General features: G+C 47.9%; 1 protein-coding gene across 1 annotated transcript in view; it reads left to right on the forward strand.

Moving 5' to 3' along the window:
• LOC138262384 (kinesin-like protein KIF19) overlaps positions 1-16,596 on the forward strand; it is a 696,763-nt gene that overhangs the window by 199,370 nt on the left and 480,797 nt on the right. The window contains exon 9 of the mRNA XM_069212284.1: positions 11,895-12,069. Within this exon, the coding sequence (XP_069068385.1) occupies positions 11,895-12,069 (175 nt within the window). The remainder of the gene's footprint in view (positions 1-11,894; positions 12,070-16,596) is intronic.

A 16,596-nucleotide genomic window follows, 5' to 3' on the forward strand; every position in this document is an offset into this window, starting at 1 on the left:
TCTCTAGAAGATCCTAGGCAGCTAATCTGCGTAAAGCTTGCACTTGCAGAAGCTGAGTTCTCCTCCATATTGGGGTCTCCATTGTCAGGCGATTAGTCCACAGATGGCCTTTAGTGCATCAAACCACACCTTAAATACCACTTGTGTGGCCAGCAGAAGTGTCTCCAATATGGTCCCACCATAAAATAGATGTGGGAGATTGTGGCAGCCCATTAGCCCCCCCTCCACCGCATAAGCTGAAACTCTAAACCCCTCAAACCACCGATTGTTTATTATGAGCGGATGTGCCGACCAGTAGTATAGAAGTATATCAGGGCTTGGCTATCTCTTCACAGTGTACGATCGGCAGTACTTCCCTTGGGCTATTCAAGGAGTACCCCCTTTCCACAGCAGCTATCGAAGTTGCTCATTCACTTTTCTGAAAAAAGCTTTGCTTATCGGGAAAGGATGATTCTGTAGCTGGTAAAGAAAACATGGCAGGGAGACCATTTTTAAAATAGCTGAGCATCCCAGTAGGGTGAGTGAACCAAAACTTGACCTCGCACACAAGCCACTCCACTTGCAGCACCAGATTCCTCTCATAATACCTCCCAACCTCCACTGTGACCAAAACCCCGAGAAATTCAAATCCCAAGAATACTACAGGTATGCCCTTCTCCCATGGTATATCAGTGGGGCAGGGGGGTATGGGGTATTTAGAAGACTTAGAGGTATTCAGCTGGAGGCCTGAGTATGTACCTAAGATTTGGAGAAACTGAAGGGCTCTGGACCCTGTCAGCTCTGGGGGTCCCACGAACAACAGGATGTCATCTGTATAAAGTGAGATCCTTTCATCCTCCTCAGTGTACTATTGAAATTCCTAAAACAAGGTGTCCACTCACACTCACGCCACCAGAGGTTCGATCACGAGGGTGAAGAGCAGAGATGACAAGGCACAGCCCTGTTGCGTGCCCTTCTCCACCAGGAACCAGTCTGAGGTCACCCTCGACCTGCACCCTAGCCATAAGGCCCGTGTATGAGAGACATACTTTACCTATAAATTTGGGTCCGAAACACACCTGTGTGAGGACTGAAAATAGGTACTCTCAATCCACAGAGTCAAAAGTCTTCCCGAAATTAAATGACATAGGGGCTCTGTAGCCTCGGAAACTCCTACTCATTGATATTGTGTTGTTAAAACAACACAAATTATGGCACCCGCAATAATGCCAACGCTGTTTGTAACTCCTCTCCAGTGACCTTCGCCTCCAAGGAGTCATGGTCTTCTGGAGATAGTCAAGTCATTGGCAAGTCCTGTATAAAGGCCCATAGATCCAACTATAGCTCACAGGGTCTCCCCTATACAGCTTGCGGTAGTACGTTGCAAATACCTGGGCTAGGGGCACCGTTCCTGTTACTCTAGAACCATCTCCGACCATCAAGTACACAATCGGAGCCCCAGCCCCTCTGGGGAGCACAGCCAATGCAAGGTCTTACATGCCTTGTCCCCCAACTAGTATATTCTGCTGTGTGTGGCCATCCACACCTCCCTCACCTCGTGGGTAAGTTCCTGTTAGAGTAATGTCTCAATATGGAGAGAGTCTTGCAACAGGGACTCCTGCAAAGACTGCATATAACAGCCCTCCAGATCTGCGACCTTCCAGCATTGTAGGAAGCTGGCCTGGTGTGTGGTGGATACTTATGGTGTTGGCACCTTATACCAGGTCCAGGTGACCCCTATTAGTGTATGTAGGCTGTGTCTAGGAAGCCAGGTGTTGGAAGTTGGCTCTGTATATACTATCTCAAAGTTAGAGATAGTGTGCACAGAGTCCAAAGGTTCCCCTTAGAGGTTGATAGTGGCAAAATTAGATAATATTAATGCTCTGTTTTGTGGTAGTGTGGTCGTGCAGTGGGCTTATCAGAGGGTAGAGTTAAGCATTTGTTGTACACACACAGGCAATAAATGAGAACACACACTCAAAGACTTAATTCCAGGCCAATAGGTTTTTATATAGAAAACTATTATTTTCTTAATTTATTTTAGAACCACAAGATTCAGAATTCAAGTAAGTACATAAATTGTAAGGTACTTGGCATAGGTAAATAATGAACTTTGAATTAAAACAGTAATATACACAGTTTTGGCAAAAATGGCAATAGGCTATTTTTAAAGTGGACACTGCAAAAATCAGCAGTTACTGAGGGAGCTAAGTAATGATTAGTTTTTCAGGTAAGTAAAGCACTTACAAGTTCAGTCTCTGGGGCATAGGCAGCACCAGCAACACTGGGCCGGTCAGGTGCAGAGGTCAAAGTAGGGCCCAAATAGCATAGGCGCCTATGGAGACCAGGGGTGCTCCGGTTCCAGTCTGCTAGCAGGTAAGTCCTCGGGGAGCAGACCAGGGGGTGTTTTGTAGAGCACTGAGGGCGTCACAAACAAGCACACAAAATACACCCTCAGTGGCACAGGGGCGGCCGGGTGCAGTGTGCAAAGTAGGTGTTGGGTTTTATGTTAAAATCAATAGAGAGACCCGGTGGTCACTCTGGCGATGCAGGCAGGGCACAGGGGGGGCTTCTCAGGACAGCCATCGACTGGGCAAGGATGAGGGCCGCCTGCTGGGCACTCCTGCACCGGTAGTTGGTTTCTCTCTGGCATGGGAGCTGCGGGTGCAGTGCTTCTTCCAGGCGTCGGGTTCTTTGTTCCCGGGCAGTCGCGGTCAGGGGGAGCCTCTGGATTCTCTCTGCAGGCGTTGCTGTGGGAGTGTAGGGAGGTCGTCTCATGGTGCCCATGTCGTTGGAGTTGCCTGAGGATCCTCTCTACAGTGTTGGTTTTTCTGGAGACGAGCTGGGACGTCGGGTGCAGAGTGTTGGGGACTCACGCTTCCTGCTGTTTGGACAGAGCCGCTGTCCATGGGAGTTTCTTGGTCCTTTGGTTGCAGGGCAGTCCTCTGAGTCCTCAGAGGTCGCTGGTCCCGCTGGATGCGTCGCTGTGCAGGTTCTTTGAGTCTGGAGACAGGCCGGTAGGGCTGGGGCCAAGTCAGTTGTCGTCGCCGTCGTCTCTGCTGGGCTTTCAGGTCAGCAGTCCTTCTTCTTGTTGTAGGTCTTCAGGAATCTGGTTTCCTGGGTTCAGCATCGCCCCTAAATACTCAATTTAGGGGTGTGTTTAGGTCTGGGGGCAGTAGCCAATGGCTACTGTCCTTGAGTATGGCTACACCCTATTTGTGCCTCCTCCCTTTGGGGAAGGGGGCATATCCCTAATCCTATTGGGGAGAATCCTCCAAAGCAAGATGGAGGATTTCCTAAGGCAGGGGTCAATTTAGCTCAGGACACTTTAGGGGCTGTCCTGGCTGGAGGGTGACTCCTCCTTGTTTTTACCATTATCTCCTCCGGACTTGCCGCCAAAAGTGGGGGCTGTGTCTGGGGGCTGGGCATCTTCACTAGCTGGAGTGCCCTGGGATGCTGTAACACCAGGTCTGAGCCTTTGAGGCTCACCACCAGGTGTTACAGTTCCTGCCGGGGGAGGTGTTAAGCACCTCCACCCAGTACAGGCTTTGTTCCTGGTCACAGAGTGACAAAGACACTCACCCCATGTGGCCGGAAACCTTGCTGGATGTGGCAGGCTGGCAGAAACTGGTCAGCCTAGCACTAGTAGTTGGACTGGTATACAGGGGGCATCTCTAATATGCCCTCTGCATTTCTCAATAAATCCCACACTGGAACAGGCTACCCCACACTTACAATGTCTAAGAATTGGTTTAGACACTGTAGGGGCATAGTGCTCATGCAACTATGCCCTCACCTGTGGTATAGTGCACCCTGCCTTAGGGCTGTAAGGCCACTAGAGGGGTGACTTACCTATGCCACAGGCTGTGGGTAGTGGGCATGGCGCTTTGAGGGTAGCGCCATGTCGACTTAGTCTTGTTCTCCCCACCAGCACACACAAGCTGTGAGGCAGTGTGCATGTGCTGAGTGAAAGGTCCCCAGGGTAGAATAGTACATGCTGCAGCCCTTAGAGACCTTCCCTGGCCACAGGCCCCTTGGTACCATGGGTACCATTTACAAGGGACTTATCTGTGTACCAGGGCTGTGCCAATTGTGGAGACAAAGGTACAGTTTAGGGAAAGAACACTGGTGCTGGGGCCTGGTTAGCAGGGACCCAGCACACTTTCAATCATATCTAGCATCAACAAAAGGCAAAATGTTATGGGGTAACCATGCCAACAGAAGCATTTTGCTACACCAGGGCTCTGTAGAGGTAGCTGTGGATGAGCAGCCACGACTTATCTTCGAGACATGCAAAGCTTATGCAATAACACAGTAGTCACACAGCAACTTATCACCTATGAAAGAAACCACACTGTGTTACAAAAATAAAGGTTCTTTATTATAGTAACACAACACTAGATTAATTATAGGCAGTCACCCAACTGGAGGTAAGTACACACTATGTATATACACAATAGCAATCTGAGATTAGCATAGAAAACAACAAACATTGGCAAAACTGTAGAAATTAGTTTGGGCCCTAGGGGAGGGCCAAACCATACACTAAAATAGTGGGATGCCAAGTGAAGTCCCCCACCCAAGGATATGGAGTCGTTAGAGGCGAAGCTTGAATGAAGAGGGGCCCCAAGAGGTGAGTACCTAAGTGACCCCAGCAACCAGGAGAGGAGAGGTCAGTACCTAGTCTTCCCAAGAACTAACAAAAAGATTTAGGAAATGGATTGTGCAAGATCAGGACCAGACTAGAAGAAACTAAATGTGGATTCTGGAACAAGAGGACCTGCAAAAGAAGGGGACAGAGTCCAGTGTACAATGGAGTGTCCAGTGGGAGCCACTACCCACCATTCTGTGGGTGAAGATTCGGTCAATAGGGGAAGGAGAAAACCAGCTGTGGCGCCCTGGAGCTGAAGAGGAGTCCTTGGAGCAGTGCAGATGATGTCTCACGTTGGTCGTTGTTTCGTAGATGGTCGGTGGTATAGGGGAACCACCAACAAGCCTTGGCAGATGCAAGAAGAAGAAAAAAAAGAGTTGGAAGGCTGAAAATGACTCGCAAGGTCCAGGGGATTTGACCCTTGGAGAGGAGTCCAGGCTAGCCGACAGCAGTTGGGAGAGCCAGCAGAAGCAGTCACAGCCCCCACAGGTAACCCACTGGCAGCAGGCACAGTAAGTTGCAGTAAGACCCAATCAGCATACCTGGAGAGGAGTCCCACGTCACTGGAGCAGCAGAGAAGAGACTGTTCTTGCCAGGATGAAGTTCTGGAGGCCGGGGCTACTCGGAGTCTGAAGATCCCTTGGAGTTGAAGACAACAAGCCTTGGTAGCTACAAGAGTCGTGGTTCACAGGGGCACTCTCTTGCAAGGAGAGGTAAGGGTTTACCATCTCCCCAGTTGGACAACTGGCAGAGAGGTCCAAGTGGACCACTCCAGACCACCACCTGTAATGCAGGATCCACGAGGCAGGAGGGAGAACCACGCAGCCGGACGTCGATGCTGTAGGTGCCTGCAGATGCAGGGGAGTGACTCCTTCACTCCAAGGGAGATTCCTTCTTGCTACTTGGTGCAGGCTGAAGTCTTGCCAACCCCAGAGGATGCACAGCCGGTGTAATGTTGCAGTTGCAGGAAGGAGCCAGAGAAACAATGTTGCAAGGAGAGGTCGTCTCGGGAGTTGCAGTCTTGTCGGTTCCTGAAGAGTCCAGCTGTGGTTCCAATGTCCTGAAGTAGAAGTAAACGATGCAGAGGAGTCATGGTGGAGTCTTGTACGTCGAATCTGGGGACCCATCTGCAAGGGAGTCCCTAAATATCCCTAAAAGGGGGTTTGGTCACCTGGCAAGGTGACCAACTATCAGGAGGGGGTCTCTGACATCACCTGCCTGATCTGGCCACTCAGATGCTTCCAGGGGCCTCTGCATATCTTGGTTTCAAGATGGCAGAATTGAGTAGGTACCTGAAGGCGCTCTGGGCACCACCCCTGGGGTGGTGATGGACAGGGGAGTGATCACTCCCCTTTCCTTTGTCCAGTTTCACGCCAGAGCAGGGACCGGGAATCCCTGGACTGGTGCATTCCGGTTTATGCAAGTAAGCAAACCGGTGGCTTGGGGAGGCTAAACCATCCCAAGTCTTGTAACACCTATTTCCAAGGGAGAGGGTGTTGCCTTCCCCTGCCTGACCTGGTCGAGCAGCAGGAGGGCAGAAACTTATCTGAGGGGTGGCAGCAGTGCTGGCTGCCCGTAAAACCCCGGAAGACTGGTAGGAGAATACTCGGGGGTCCTCTAAGGAACCCCCAGAGTGCATGGAATCATTCTACCAATACTGGCAACAGTATGGGGGTATGATTCCAACATGTTTGATACCAAACATGCCCAGTTTTGGAGTTACCATTATGTAGCTGGACACAGGCAGTGATCTGTGTCCACTACACGGGTAAAATGGCTTCCCCACACTTACGAAGTCCAGGAAAATGGGACTGGAGTTTGTAGGGGTACCTCTTGCTCATGCAGGGGTGCTCTCACACACAGGTACCTCCACCCTGCACTCTGGGTTAGGAAGGCCTACCATAGGGGTGACTTACAGTGACCTAGTGTAGTGACCTGTGGTAAAACGGTTCATGCACCTTTTCACGCATGCTGCAATGGCAGGCCTGCAGACACATTTTGCAAGGGCTCCCATGGGTGGCATAATACATAATACATGCTGCAGCCCATGGGAGACCCCTGCTGTCCCAATGCCCGGGGTACCTAAGTACCAAATGCTAGGGACTTATGTGGGGACATCCGTATGCCAGTTGTGGAGTGCATAAAGGTCCTTAGCAACCAAATTTGAATGGCGAGAGCACAAGCACTGGGGTCCTGGTTTGCAGGATCTCAGTGAAAACAGTCTAAGCACACTGATAGCAGGCACAAAGTGAGGGTAACCATGCCAAAAGAGGTTACTTTCTTATAAGTGTGCTCTCTCTCTTTCTCTGTCCATTGGAGTAGCTAATGCTATTCACACATATGGTAGCCTTCATAGCCTCCCACAGGGTGCCCTGGGACCTCACTTATCCCGTATTTTCAGTAAGTAATCATTGGCATGCCTGTTGGCACATATCCCTGAAATCTTCATTCTTAAGGTGCCAGGGATCCAAGCGCCAGCTCAGCCTAGCCTTTCTCAAGCCCCAATTTAAACTCACGAGCACTGGTGAGTGATCAGAAAGGCCCTGAGCCAGTATTCTAGCATCAATAACTCTGTGGCCATCGCTCTTGTGCATAAGGACAGTCAAGTCTAGAGAAGGATCTTTGAGCCCCAGAGTAAAAGGTGTACCCTCAGTCTCCCGGGTGAAGTTCCCTCCAGACATCAACCAAATTCTTATTTTGTATGAAAGAGTTTATGGCGGTGTTCGGCCATGGCTGGAACTCCTGGATGATGCAGACTGATCAAGATCGTTCTTGCATACCCTTTTGAGGCCATCCCCCAGTATCCATGCAGTCCCTGTCAGCTCCTTTATCAAGTCCCCCAGCCTTGTCAAGAAGCTCGTCGTTAAGAGCGGGGTGCATAAGTACAGATTAGTGAGAGCAGGGTTTCAAGCCATGCTCCTGAGATTGCCACAAATCGACCCTGTCTATCGTGCCAGACCTTGTTTTCCACAAAGGGTGTACTCCTTCTAATCTGGATAGCCGTACCTCGGGAGCCCCAAAAGAACCCCGAGTGATACACCTGGGCAAAACCTCTATGGGCCAAGAATGGGCATTTGTTTCCCTAAAGATTTGTCTCCTGGAGCATGATTTACATGCACACCAGATTGAGAGGCTGCTTTCAGTACTGCTCCCCTTTTAATTTTATCTAACATCCTGTTTACATTCAATGAAAGGACTCTGATCATGCTGTGTTCTGTGTCACCCCGATGCAGGAGCCTCACCATGTGATATAGCAGCCATTTCTAATCTCCCACCTTACAGAATACATAAGGATCCAATGTGGTCACCTGCTGGTCCCACCCTCCCCGACCATGTGAATGAAACCAAGAAATAACTCCAGAAATGTTTCCCCAAAGCCACCATAACTCATGAACTGGAAGTACCTGTCAAAGTGCGACTAGGGAACATAGCCAACGGGGCAAGCATGTAATAAACAGGTGTATCACCCCCACCATCCCAACATCCCCCACAAACATAACCCATCATAACTAATAAAGAAAAAAAATGGAACCTAGTTTTAGCCAGGCCAAACGTCCATGCAGATCAAGAGTACATTATTGAGCGTGCACCACCCTGAATAAAGAGCTCCTCACTAGGTTTCCGACATTGCCAGACTGGTGTCCGCATTGTTAGGCAATGCAGCTGGTTCAGCCTCCTCCGTGCTTGGGGATTTCCCCACACCTGAACGTGCAGGGTCCATGGAGCAAACTCTCTGCTCCCTCAGGGGTGGTTTCTTCCTCAACGCTGTTTGCCAGTCCTTTGTGGGGCCCATCATGCCTCCTGCCCTTCCCCAGGCACCTCATTGTCGAATGTAACAGTTTTGTTACTTATGGGATGCTCCTCAACCCAGTTCCACACCGCTTTGGGATTGTCAAAGAAGAAGGCCTTGCCCTGGAAGATAACCTTTAAGTGAGCCGGGAAGAGCAACCTGTAAGTCATCGCCAAAGCCTGAAGGATTTCTGCTGTTGTTGCACCTTGAAGGTGTAGTCTGGGAAAATCAGCACCGGCGACGACTGGAAGAGCACCTGTCCGGTTTTGTAAGCTATCCTGAGGAGTGCATCCCTGTGTCCATAGTTAAGCACCTTAACAATGAAGGCATGTGGTAGGGCCTCCACTGGGGGCTTAGCCATCTTGATGGGCTCTTTCAACAGAGAAGCAGTTCGATAGTTCATCTGAGGGGACCCAACTGCATAGTCAGTCATATACAAATTTGTTGGGTTATTTCCCTCCACCCCTTTGGATGCCCACTATGTGCGAAGATTTGTTCGCCTGGATCTTCCCTCGGCATCGTCAACTCTAGCCTCTAATTGACCCACACAGCTTTGCAATTGGACCAGACGCGCCTCGTGATTTTTCACTGTGTCCTCAGTTTTGACACTGGCCTTCTACCTCAGTAACCCTGTGAGTGGTGTTGTGGACTAGTGCCATATCCACCTCGAATTCCCCCATCTTTCCTCCATTGTTACTTTGAGGTCTTGGAGTGCGAGCAATATTGTTGAGGCCTGGATAATGTCCTGCGATGGTGGTCCGCCCCTGATCACCTCAGTCTCCCCGGCAGATGTGGTGTGCTTGGTATATTTGTCTATTTTCTGCTGTGAGACAGCTGACAGCAATTTATCTTTGACAATGTTGTGACTGTGGGGTCTCTCTCTCTCTCTCTGTGGCCAGGCAAACAGGAGAACCCTCACAGGCCTATTGATGACCACCTCCCTGGGGGTTCGGATGCAGAGGGACCTCACACTCCTCAGGAAGGAGTCACAGCTCGATATGGGCGCTCTAACACGGGGTCTTCTAGATGAGGGTCAAAGCCCCATTGTCATTGAGTAGACATCAAAATCATCCCCACCAAAGTGGCTACCCTCCTCCCAGTGCAGTCAGTCCAGTCTGTGGGCCTTCAGGTCAGAGCTCAGGTCCTCTCAAACCACACACCCTCTTAAGTTCAAAGGGGAGCCAAGAGCCCAAAAGCCGGGGAGCAGGTTGCAAGGCACACCGAGTCACATGGCTGTCCACCCTTGGCATCATTAGGCCGTGTCTGGTGCAGCAGCAACCCCTGTGGCCCCCACCTCGTGGGCAATCACCTCCTGCAGAATGCAGCAGCCCCGCCCCCTGTCGCTCACCTTTAAGCCCAACAGTTTGTCCCGGAGTCTCAGTGTCCGCATCCTCAATGAGGCGCTTTCAAGTGGGCCCCGTGCCACTAGGCTGCTACTCCTCCTGCCCTCCAGGCCACATGAGCCACCACCTCCAGTACAGCTAGCACCTCTCGACTTCCGCCGCACGTCAGATATTCATTCCATCCCAGCGTGCAGCCAGCCACCGTTTCCCTGCAGTCACTTGACAGGTGGCCCTCTCATCTCCACTGCAGGCTAAGTCACGTTCCGCCTCCATCGGTCACGCTGCTCTCTGGTCGCACCAAGGTCATTTTGCTCCCTGGAATGGCCACTTCCTCCCCGCTTGTAGGGGTGCAGGGTGAGTGTACAGTTAGTGGCAGCCGCTGTGGCTCTACCCAGGCCGGATCGACCCGTGGAGCATCAGTTTCACGCGGATTGCCTTTGTGGTCAAGTGGAGCTCATTACAGAGCGACCGCCATGTTCGTTGGCGAAGCCACACCTCTGTTAACAAATTACTTGATATATTCAGTGTTCAGAGCACAGGCACTGGGATGTTGTTAGCAGCCTTTAGTGTTCAGAGTCCAAATATTCAAGTTGGTCCAGAAAGCTGAGCAACCACACAAAAAGATACACCTTCTTAAAAATAGCAAAAGATAAAAGACAAATTGATGCTAGTTTTTGCTAGGAGTGGGCATGCTTTGAAGCTCAAATCATTGTCTCTTCAATCCAACAAGCAGAGTCAAACCTAATGGGTGAAGAAGAATCGCTTTGGGGAGGGGAGGCATGAGAGTATTCATGTGCAAGACCACATATTGCAAAATACACACACTTGGGGTCCAATGAACTCCAGCTCTCCAGTCCATTTGACACATATACAAACCCATGCATGTTAAATGCATTCTTCATACATATACCATCCATGATGAAGGCCATTGACTGATGAATGAATAGCTGACCTAAAGGGAATCTTGTCTCCCCAAAGTTGTACAAGTAAAAAGGCCTGTGCTCATGAATTTAGTCAACATGTGGCCGACGTCAGTTGTCACATAGGCCCTCATTACAACGTTGGCAGGCGGCAAGTTGTAACCGCAGTGCGGCTGCCAATGCGGTGCACTCCTGTGGGGGCCATCACGACATCCCCGTTGGGCCGGTGGGTGAAAACTGAGTTTCTGCCTGCCGGCCCAGCGGGGATGTTGGCCGCAAGATGGGAGCTGGCTCCAAATGGAGCCGACGGTGTTGCGGCCGTGTGACGGGTGCAGTTGCACCCGTCGCGCTTTTCACTGTCTGCTGTGCAGACAGTGAAAAGCTTTATGGGGCTTTGCCAGGGGGTGCCTGCACTGCCTATGCCAAAGGCCCCGCGACTCCCCTTTCCGCCATCCTTTCCATGGCGGTTCCTACTGCCATGAAAAGGCTGGCGGGAAGGGGACTCATAATCCCCTGAGTAGCGCTGCAAGCAGCGCTGCCCTGGAGGATTAAAACCGCCGGGACCAATGTGGTGGAAAACCGCCAGGACCACTGTGGCGGAAAACCGCCGGTCCCGGCGGTGCGACCACGGCGCTTCCGCCATGGTCGTAATCCCCAAGTTTGTACCGCGAACCTGTTGGCGGTACAACCTCCAGAACAGCCCTGGCGGTCTTTTATCGCCAGAGTTGTAATGAGGGCCATAGTCTGTGATGAGAGGGCATTAGAGACTCTCTTTTTCAAACAGTAGTAGCCTTTCGGTCTGCCCCTGGCATCAGAGCTCAGCTTTAATGAGCAGGCTTGCATAAATGTCATGCTTATGGGGGGGAAAGCACAGGGTTGTCCTGAAACATACATGGGCAGAGTGGTAATGCTTCACCAAGCCATACAGAAGACTTTAGTGCAAGAATTATTGTAGCTACCAATATTTTGAGTTGCTGTACCTACTTACAAAGTGTACAAAATAATATGTGAAAGGTACTAGTACATGTTCAGACATTGAAATTACTGAATGTTCCATTTTTTTTCAAACCATTGCCTTTGTTTAGGCCTTAGTTTAAGTACGCCCTTATGTATCTGTATAGAGAGGTTTTAATCGTACACCGATAATGCCCTATTACAAAGCCTTTTAGTGTGAAGTGTGCAAACATTAATGCCTGTGTTCGATTTTGCAGCAGAGGTAAAGCAGAGCTCTGAGTTATATAGTCGCCAAGAGATGGACAATTTGCGGGACCAGTTGGTCAGTGCATTTAAGGAAGAAATGCAGATGCGACGCAGCTTGTTGGACTTAGAGAACATAATCCTAGAACTGCACATTGATACTTCCAGGCATCAGATAACAATCGCGGAGTGAGTCCCATCATCCATTTTCCATTGCTCACTGTGAAGCTTCAGTGTTTATACAATTATGTGGCTACTGACAATACATTTATATGACAGTTTATTATGTGCTGATTAATGTTTATATAGTGCAATTATATGTTTCTTAAAATTTCTAAGGCTAGTAGTTTTTGTATAAGTTAAACAATAACAAATGTTTAGAGAGTTCCATTTTTTCTAGGCATATCCTTTATTGTAAATGTTTTTAAAATAAATATACCATAGTGTGAATTTGAATAAGCTTGAAAATCCCCCGTTAGATCATCAAAAAATCATCATTGGTACCAGCTTCAGTCTGGCTCGTCATGTTGTTTACTCTACAGGCACCTTAAACCACCATTAAAGACTTTCTTCTGTTTTTATTCATATACATTGGAAGGGTGGGGGGGGGGGGGGGGGTTCCAGGTGCCTAGCTCTCTAGCAACTGCGGTGGATAGTTTGCTTTTTATAATGTGCAGGTGGTGGTAAAAAAAGCTCAGAAATAAAATGAGGACAACCTGGAGAAAACTAGCACACCATTCACATGTACATAAGCGCATAAATTACTAGATAATTGTTCAACAAACTGCACAGTGGCTCTATGTCACTTGCTCCGGTGACATTAGTCAGCTAAATCGATTTTGGCTAAATCGTCACATTGAAAATAAGTATCTGAAATGGCAAATACTATTGGTTGACTGTTGTCAGATTGTAAAATTCTGTAAGCATCCATATGCTGAGTGGTTCCTAGATTTCAGCGTAAGGGGATTACTCACTTTGCCCTAATTAAATTCTGGGCAAAAGACCACTGATTCCATGGCTGCCCCCACAGGATGGGCAAGCCTGCTCCGAAACTCCAGTTGAGCTGTCCCAGTTAGCAGTAAACGAGCGCAGGGCCAAGATCTCATATCTAAACTGAATATGCAGCTTCTGGGCCTGAGCGGGTTCTATTTTGTCTAGAAACTGCTCTGCTTTATAGTTGTCCTCGGACTACAAAAAATAATCTGTCAAAGAACCTGGGGCTGGCCTAGTCGCCAAGGTACTCAATTTGAACTGTTTAAAGCTCCTGTTAAGGGCCGTTTTGAAAATAAGAAGACCACACCCCCCACCCTAGCAGGGTCATCCTACAGCTTTTTATTCCCCATCTTCCTCAGGATCTCTCTGACATATTTTAACCAGGGGAGATTTCCTGATCCCTGGAAACTAAGAATCTCTTCCAGCCCGTGTCGATCTGCATACAGCTCAGGGGTAGCACAGATTCTTCTCTAATACAGGATTGGTTTAACAGCCATCCCCTCAGAAATTGGGCTAAACCCCAACCTTAAGGGAAGCAGTGGGGTACTGACCGGAAGTCTCAGCAAATGCCTCAAAAAACAATTTTCTATGATCTCCAGTGCATTAACATTTTTGTGATCCTACACCTCTGCACCATATAAAGCAGCACCTAATGCTTGATGAGTATATATTTGGACCACTGGGGAGATTGTTTTAGAAAAAGAGCCCTGAGAAATGTTAATCAACCCTGCCTAACACCTCGATTGACTGAGAATGGAACAGTCAGTTCTCCCAATCGTCCACATCTGACCTGGGCAAAATTCTGATCATGAAATCTCATTATAATTGTAAAGAGGCATGCTGGGACTCCCATATCGAATAACATTTTACACAGCATGTGTCTAGGTACCAAGTCGAAGGCTGATCGTAGGTCTTCAAACACCACATACAATCTTCCACCCTCTCTGACAGTTTATCAGAAGGGAAACTAGAGCCTAAATACTTGGTCAATGGTAGATGTGCATTCCTGAAAGCCCGCTTGCAGGGGGGTTTAAAATATCATTGACCACAATCGACTGCTGCAGTCTCTCTAGAATAACTCTACTGAGCAGTTTTTGAATATTATCAATAAGACTAATAGGTCTGTAGTTTGTTGGCAAAAGAGGAGAACCCTTTTTGCAGATGGGTATAATTTCGGCCCCTGCCCAGGAGGGAGGATTGGGCACCCCTTTTATGATAGCATTGAATAATAATGCAAAGTATTGACCCCAAATGTTGGGTTCTGCTAGAAACAGGTCTCCAGGGATCCTATCGATCCCTGGTGCTTTGCTAGGGACAATCTTCTTGATAGCTATCCTCACTTTGAGGCTCAAGATGGTGGGGCACCTCTTGCAGCCAGTAGCTCCCCTTAAGGCATCTGTGACATTGCCCCTTACATCTATTGGAATGGCACTGGCTCCTACTATCAGGAAGTACAGCCCGGAGAAAAGTGATATCCATACATCAGCAGCACTGTTATTTTCAATGAGGGCACGTCCCTCCTTGTTCCCCGTGGCTACTAAATTCCAAAAAGTGTGATCACCCTCCTTTGCAGCATCCACTAGACCTTCCCATTTCTCTTGGTCCCAGTCCTTCTTTGCTTTGCTAACAGCCTTTTTGTATGCCACTGGTCTGTCTTGTATCGTTCTTCTATCCTGAGATTTAATTGAGGCTGTTAGAGGAATCTCGGCAGTTATAAGATTAGTTAAACCAGGAGGGTGGACCTTTTTTGATTTCTGCAGATTTAGATTCTACAAAGAAATAATTCTTAAGGCTTTCAAACAATTGCTTATTAATTTCCACAATCCTTGCCAGGCATGCAAACTGGTCCGGGACAAAATCCAAATTAAGTAAGTCTCCCAGTGAGCCCTCACCAGTTTATATATTCAATCAACTCGCTCCTGTGAGTGAACCATTGCAATCCATTTGATTCTGCAGCAGTTAGATATTAATCAATGTCTGTTGTGAAAGGGGTCATTACGATTAGTTGGGCCTTTACAGACTGGGGATTCCATAGCAAGGGCTAGAGCATTATGGTCGCTGTCATGTCTGGGCATTAGTGTCATACGGATAATGTGGGGTCATAACCTGACATTTACCAATATATAGTCAAACTAGTGCTCTGAACCCGGTTAAAGGTATGCCTCCCTCCCGTGTTCGACGGAGTTCTCCCATTGCATGTCTGAACACTCTGATTAAGAGTCAAGGCGTTTATTTGCAGAGGCAGCGAGGACCATTTGATTATGGTTAGAATTGTTGAATCTAGGATTGACCATGGTCTATCTTTCACATGTGTAAAATGATTAATACTAGGGTCCAGGGGCTTTAATTGGCAATTAAAATCCCCTCCACCTCCCACTATTTTGCAGGCACCTTCTGGTAGGCTGGCCAAATGAGCAGCGAGTAGTTCAACGGCAGGTGATTCCTGTCTATTTCACATCGGCCTCAAATAGACACTGTATACACGGATGACTAGATTACGAGAGAATGTAAGAATTACACCTTGCAAATCATCGGATGCTATAGCAACCTCCTCTACTGCAAACTCAAGTGTAGAGCTGACCCAGATTTCCAGGCTCCCTGAGGGTCTGCCCCTGCCCCTGAGTACTGCTTTTTTGCTGAATGTAACATGACCAGCCCGATGCACTTGTGTGGTTAACCAAGTCTTTTGAAAGGGACAAAGATCGAATGGGTTTATAGGCTAGTTATGCTAAATGAGAGGGGCACAAGAACAAGACTACTGCTCGTTGTAATACAAATGAATGGTAAATAATCTTGGCAAGTGCCATCATTTAACCCTTGAATAAAAAAGACCTCAGAAATGATCCAGCAAACTTTTGTTTGATAACCCTTATTGATGCAAAAGGACAGCAGTTTGCCAAATAATATGGACTGGACAACTGCAAATAACTTTTATTCTGTGTTTCAAATAGGCTTCGGACCTGGATGTGTAACTACCAATAATAAAGTGGCATTAACTCTGCTTATCAAAAAGGTGTTAAGGCTATGGAAAGCTCTAAACATTTGTTTTGTAGACTACTCTGCCACATTTGACACATTAGAAATTTACTATGGTCCAAACTGAAGGCTCTTATTAATGACAGTTAACTGCTTCATAAGACTATGCCACTCTATTCAAACAACTGGTTGCAAATAAAACTTTCAGGAAGAATGGGCATTTCTCCTAGGGTCAACACTGAGGAAGGACTAAAGCAAGACTGTTTTTAGCCCCACTCCTTATCTCCTTGTTTATTTCAAATATAGGTCCTATATTGATAAATCCACTTTCTTTCCTTCAAAACTGGGAAATTGTCTGAATAGTCATTTAGCATATGTTAATGATTTTTCATTATGTTCTCTAACTCAAGTTGGCCTTCAGCTTCAGCCCGCAGCACTCTGGATAAATGGCATGTCCGTTAATATCACAAAAAACTGAATTATTTCAGTTGGTAAATGGACTAGGAAATTTAACTGGAAACTCAGCGAACAATCTGTTGAAATTGTAGACAACTACAATCGCCTTTATTTTAAGTTGGACTCAAAATGGACTGCAGCCCAACATCTGGAAAAGCTAAAGTCCAAATTTCATATGATAACAAAAGACCTCAAAAGGTTTGCACAGTTTTGCGGTGGTTGGGCGTTTGGCTCAACTGTTGAGTAATTTAATGCTAATTTGTTTCTAATTTTGTATTACATTTCGCTAGT

This window comes from Pleurodeles waltl, chromosome 10 (genome assembly GCF_031143425.1).
Source record: "Pleurodeles waltl isolate 20211129_DDA chromosome 10, aPleWal1.hap1.20221129, whole genome shotgun sequence".
Lineage (NCBI taxonomy): Eukaryota > Metazoa > Chordata > Amphibia > Caudata > Salamandridae > Pleurodeles > Pleurodeles waltl.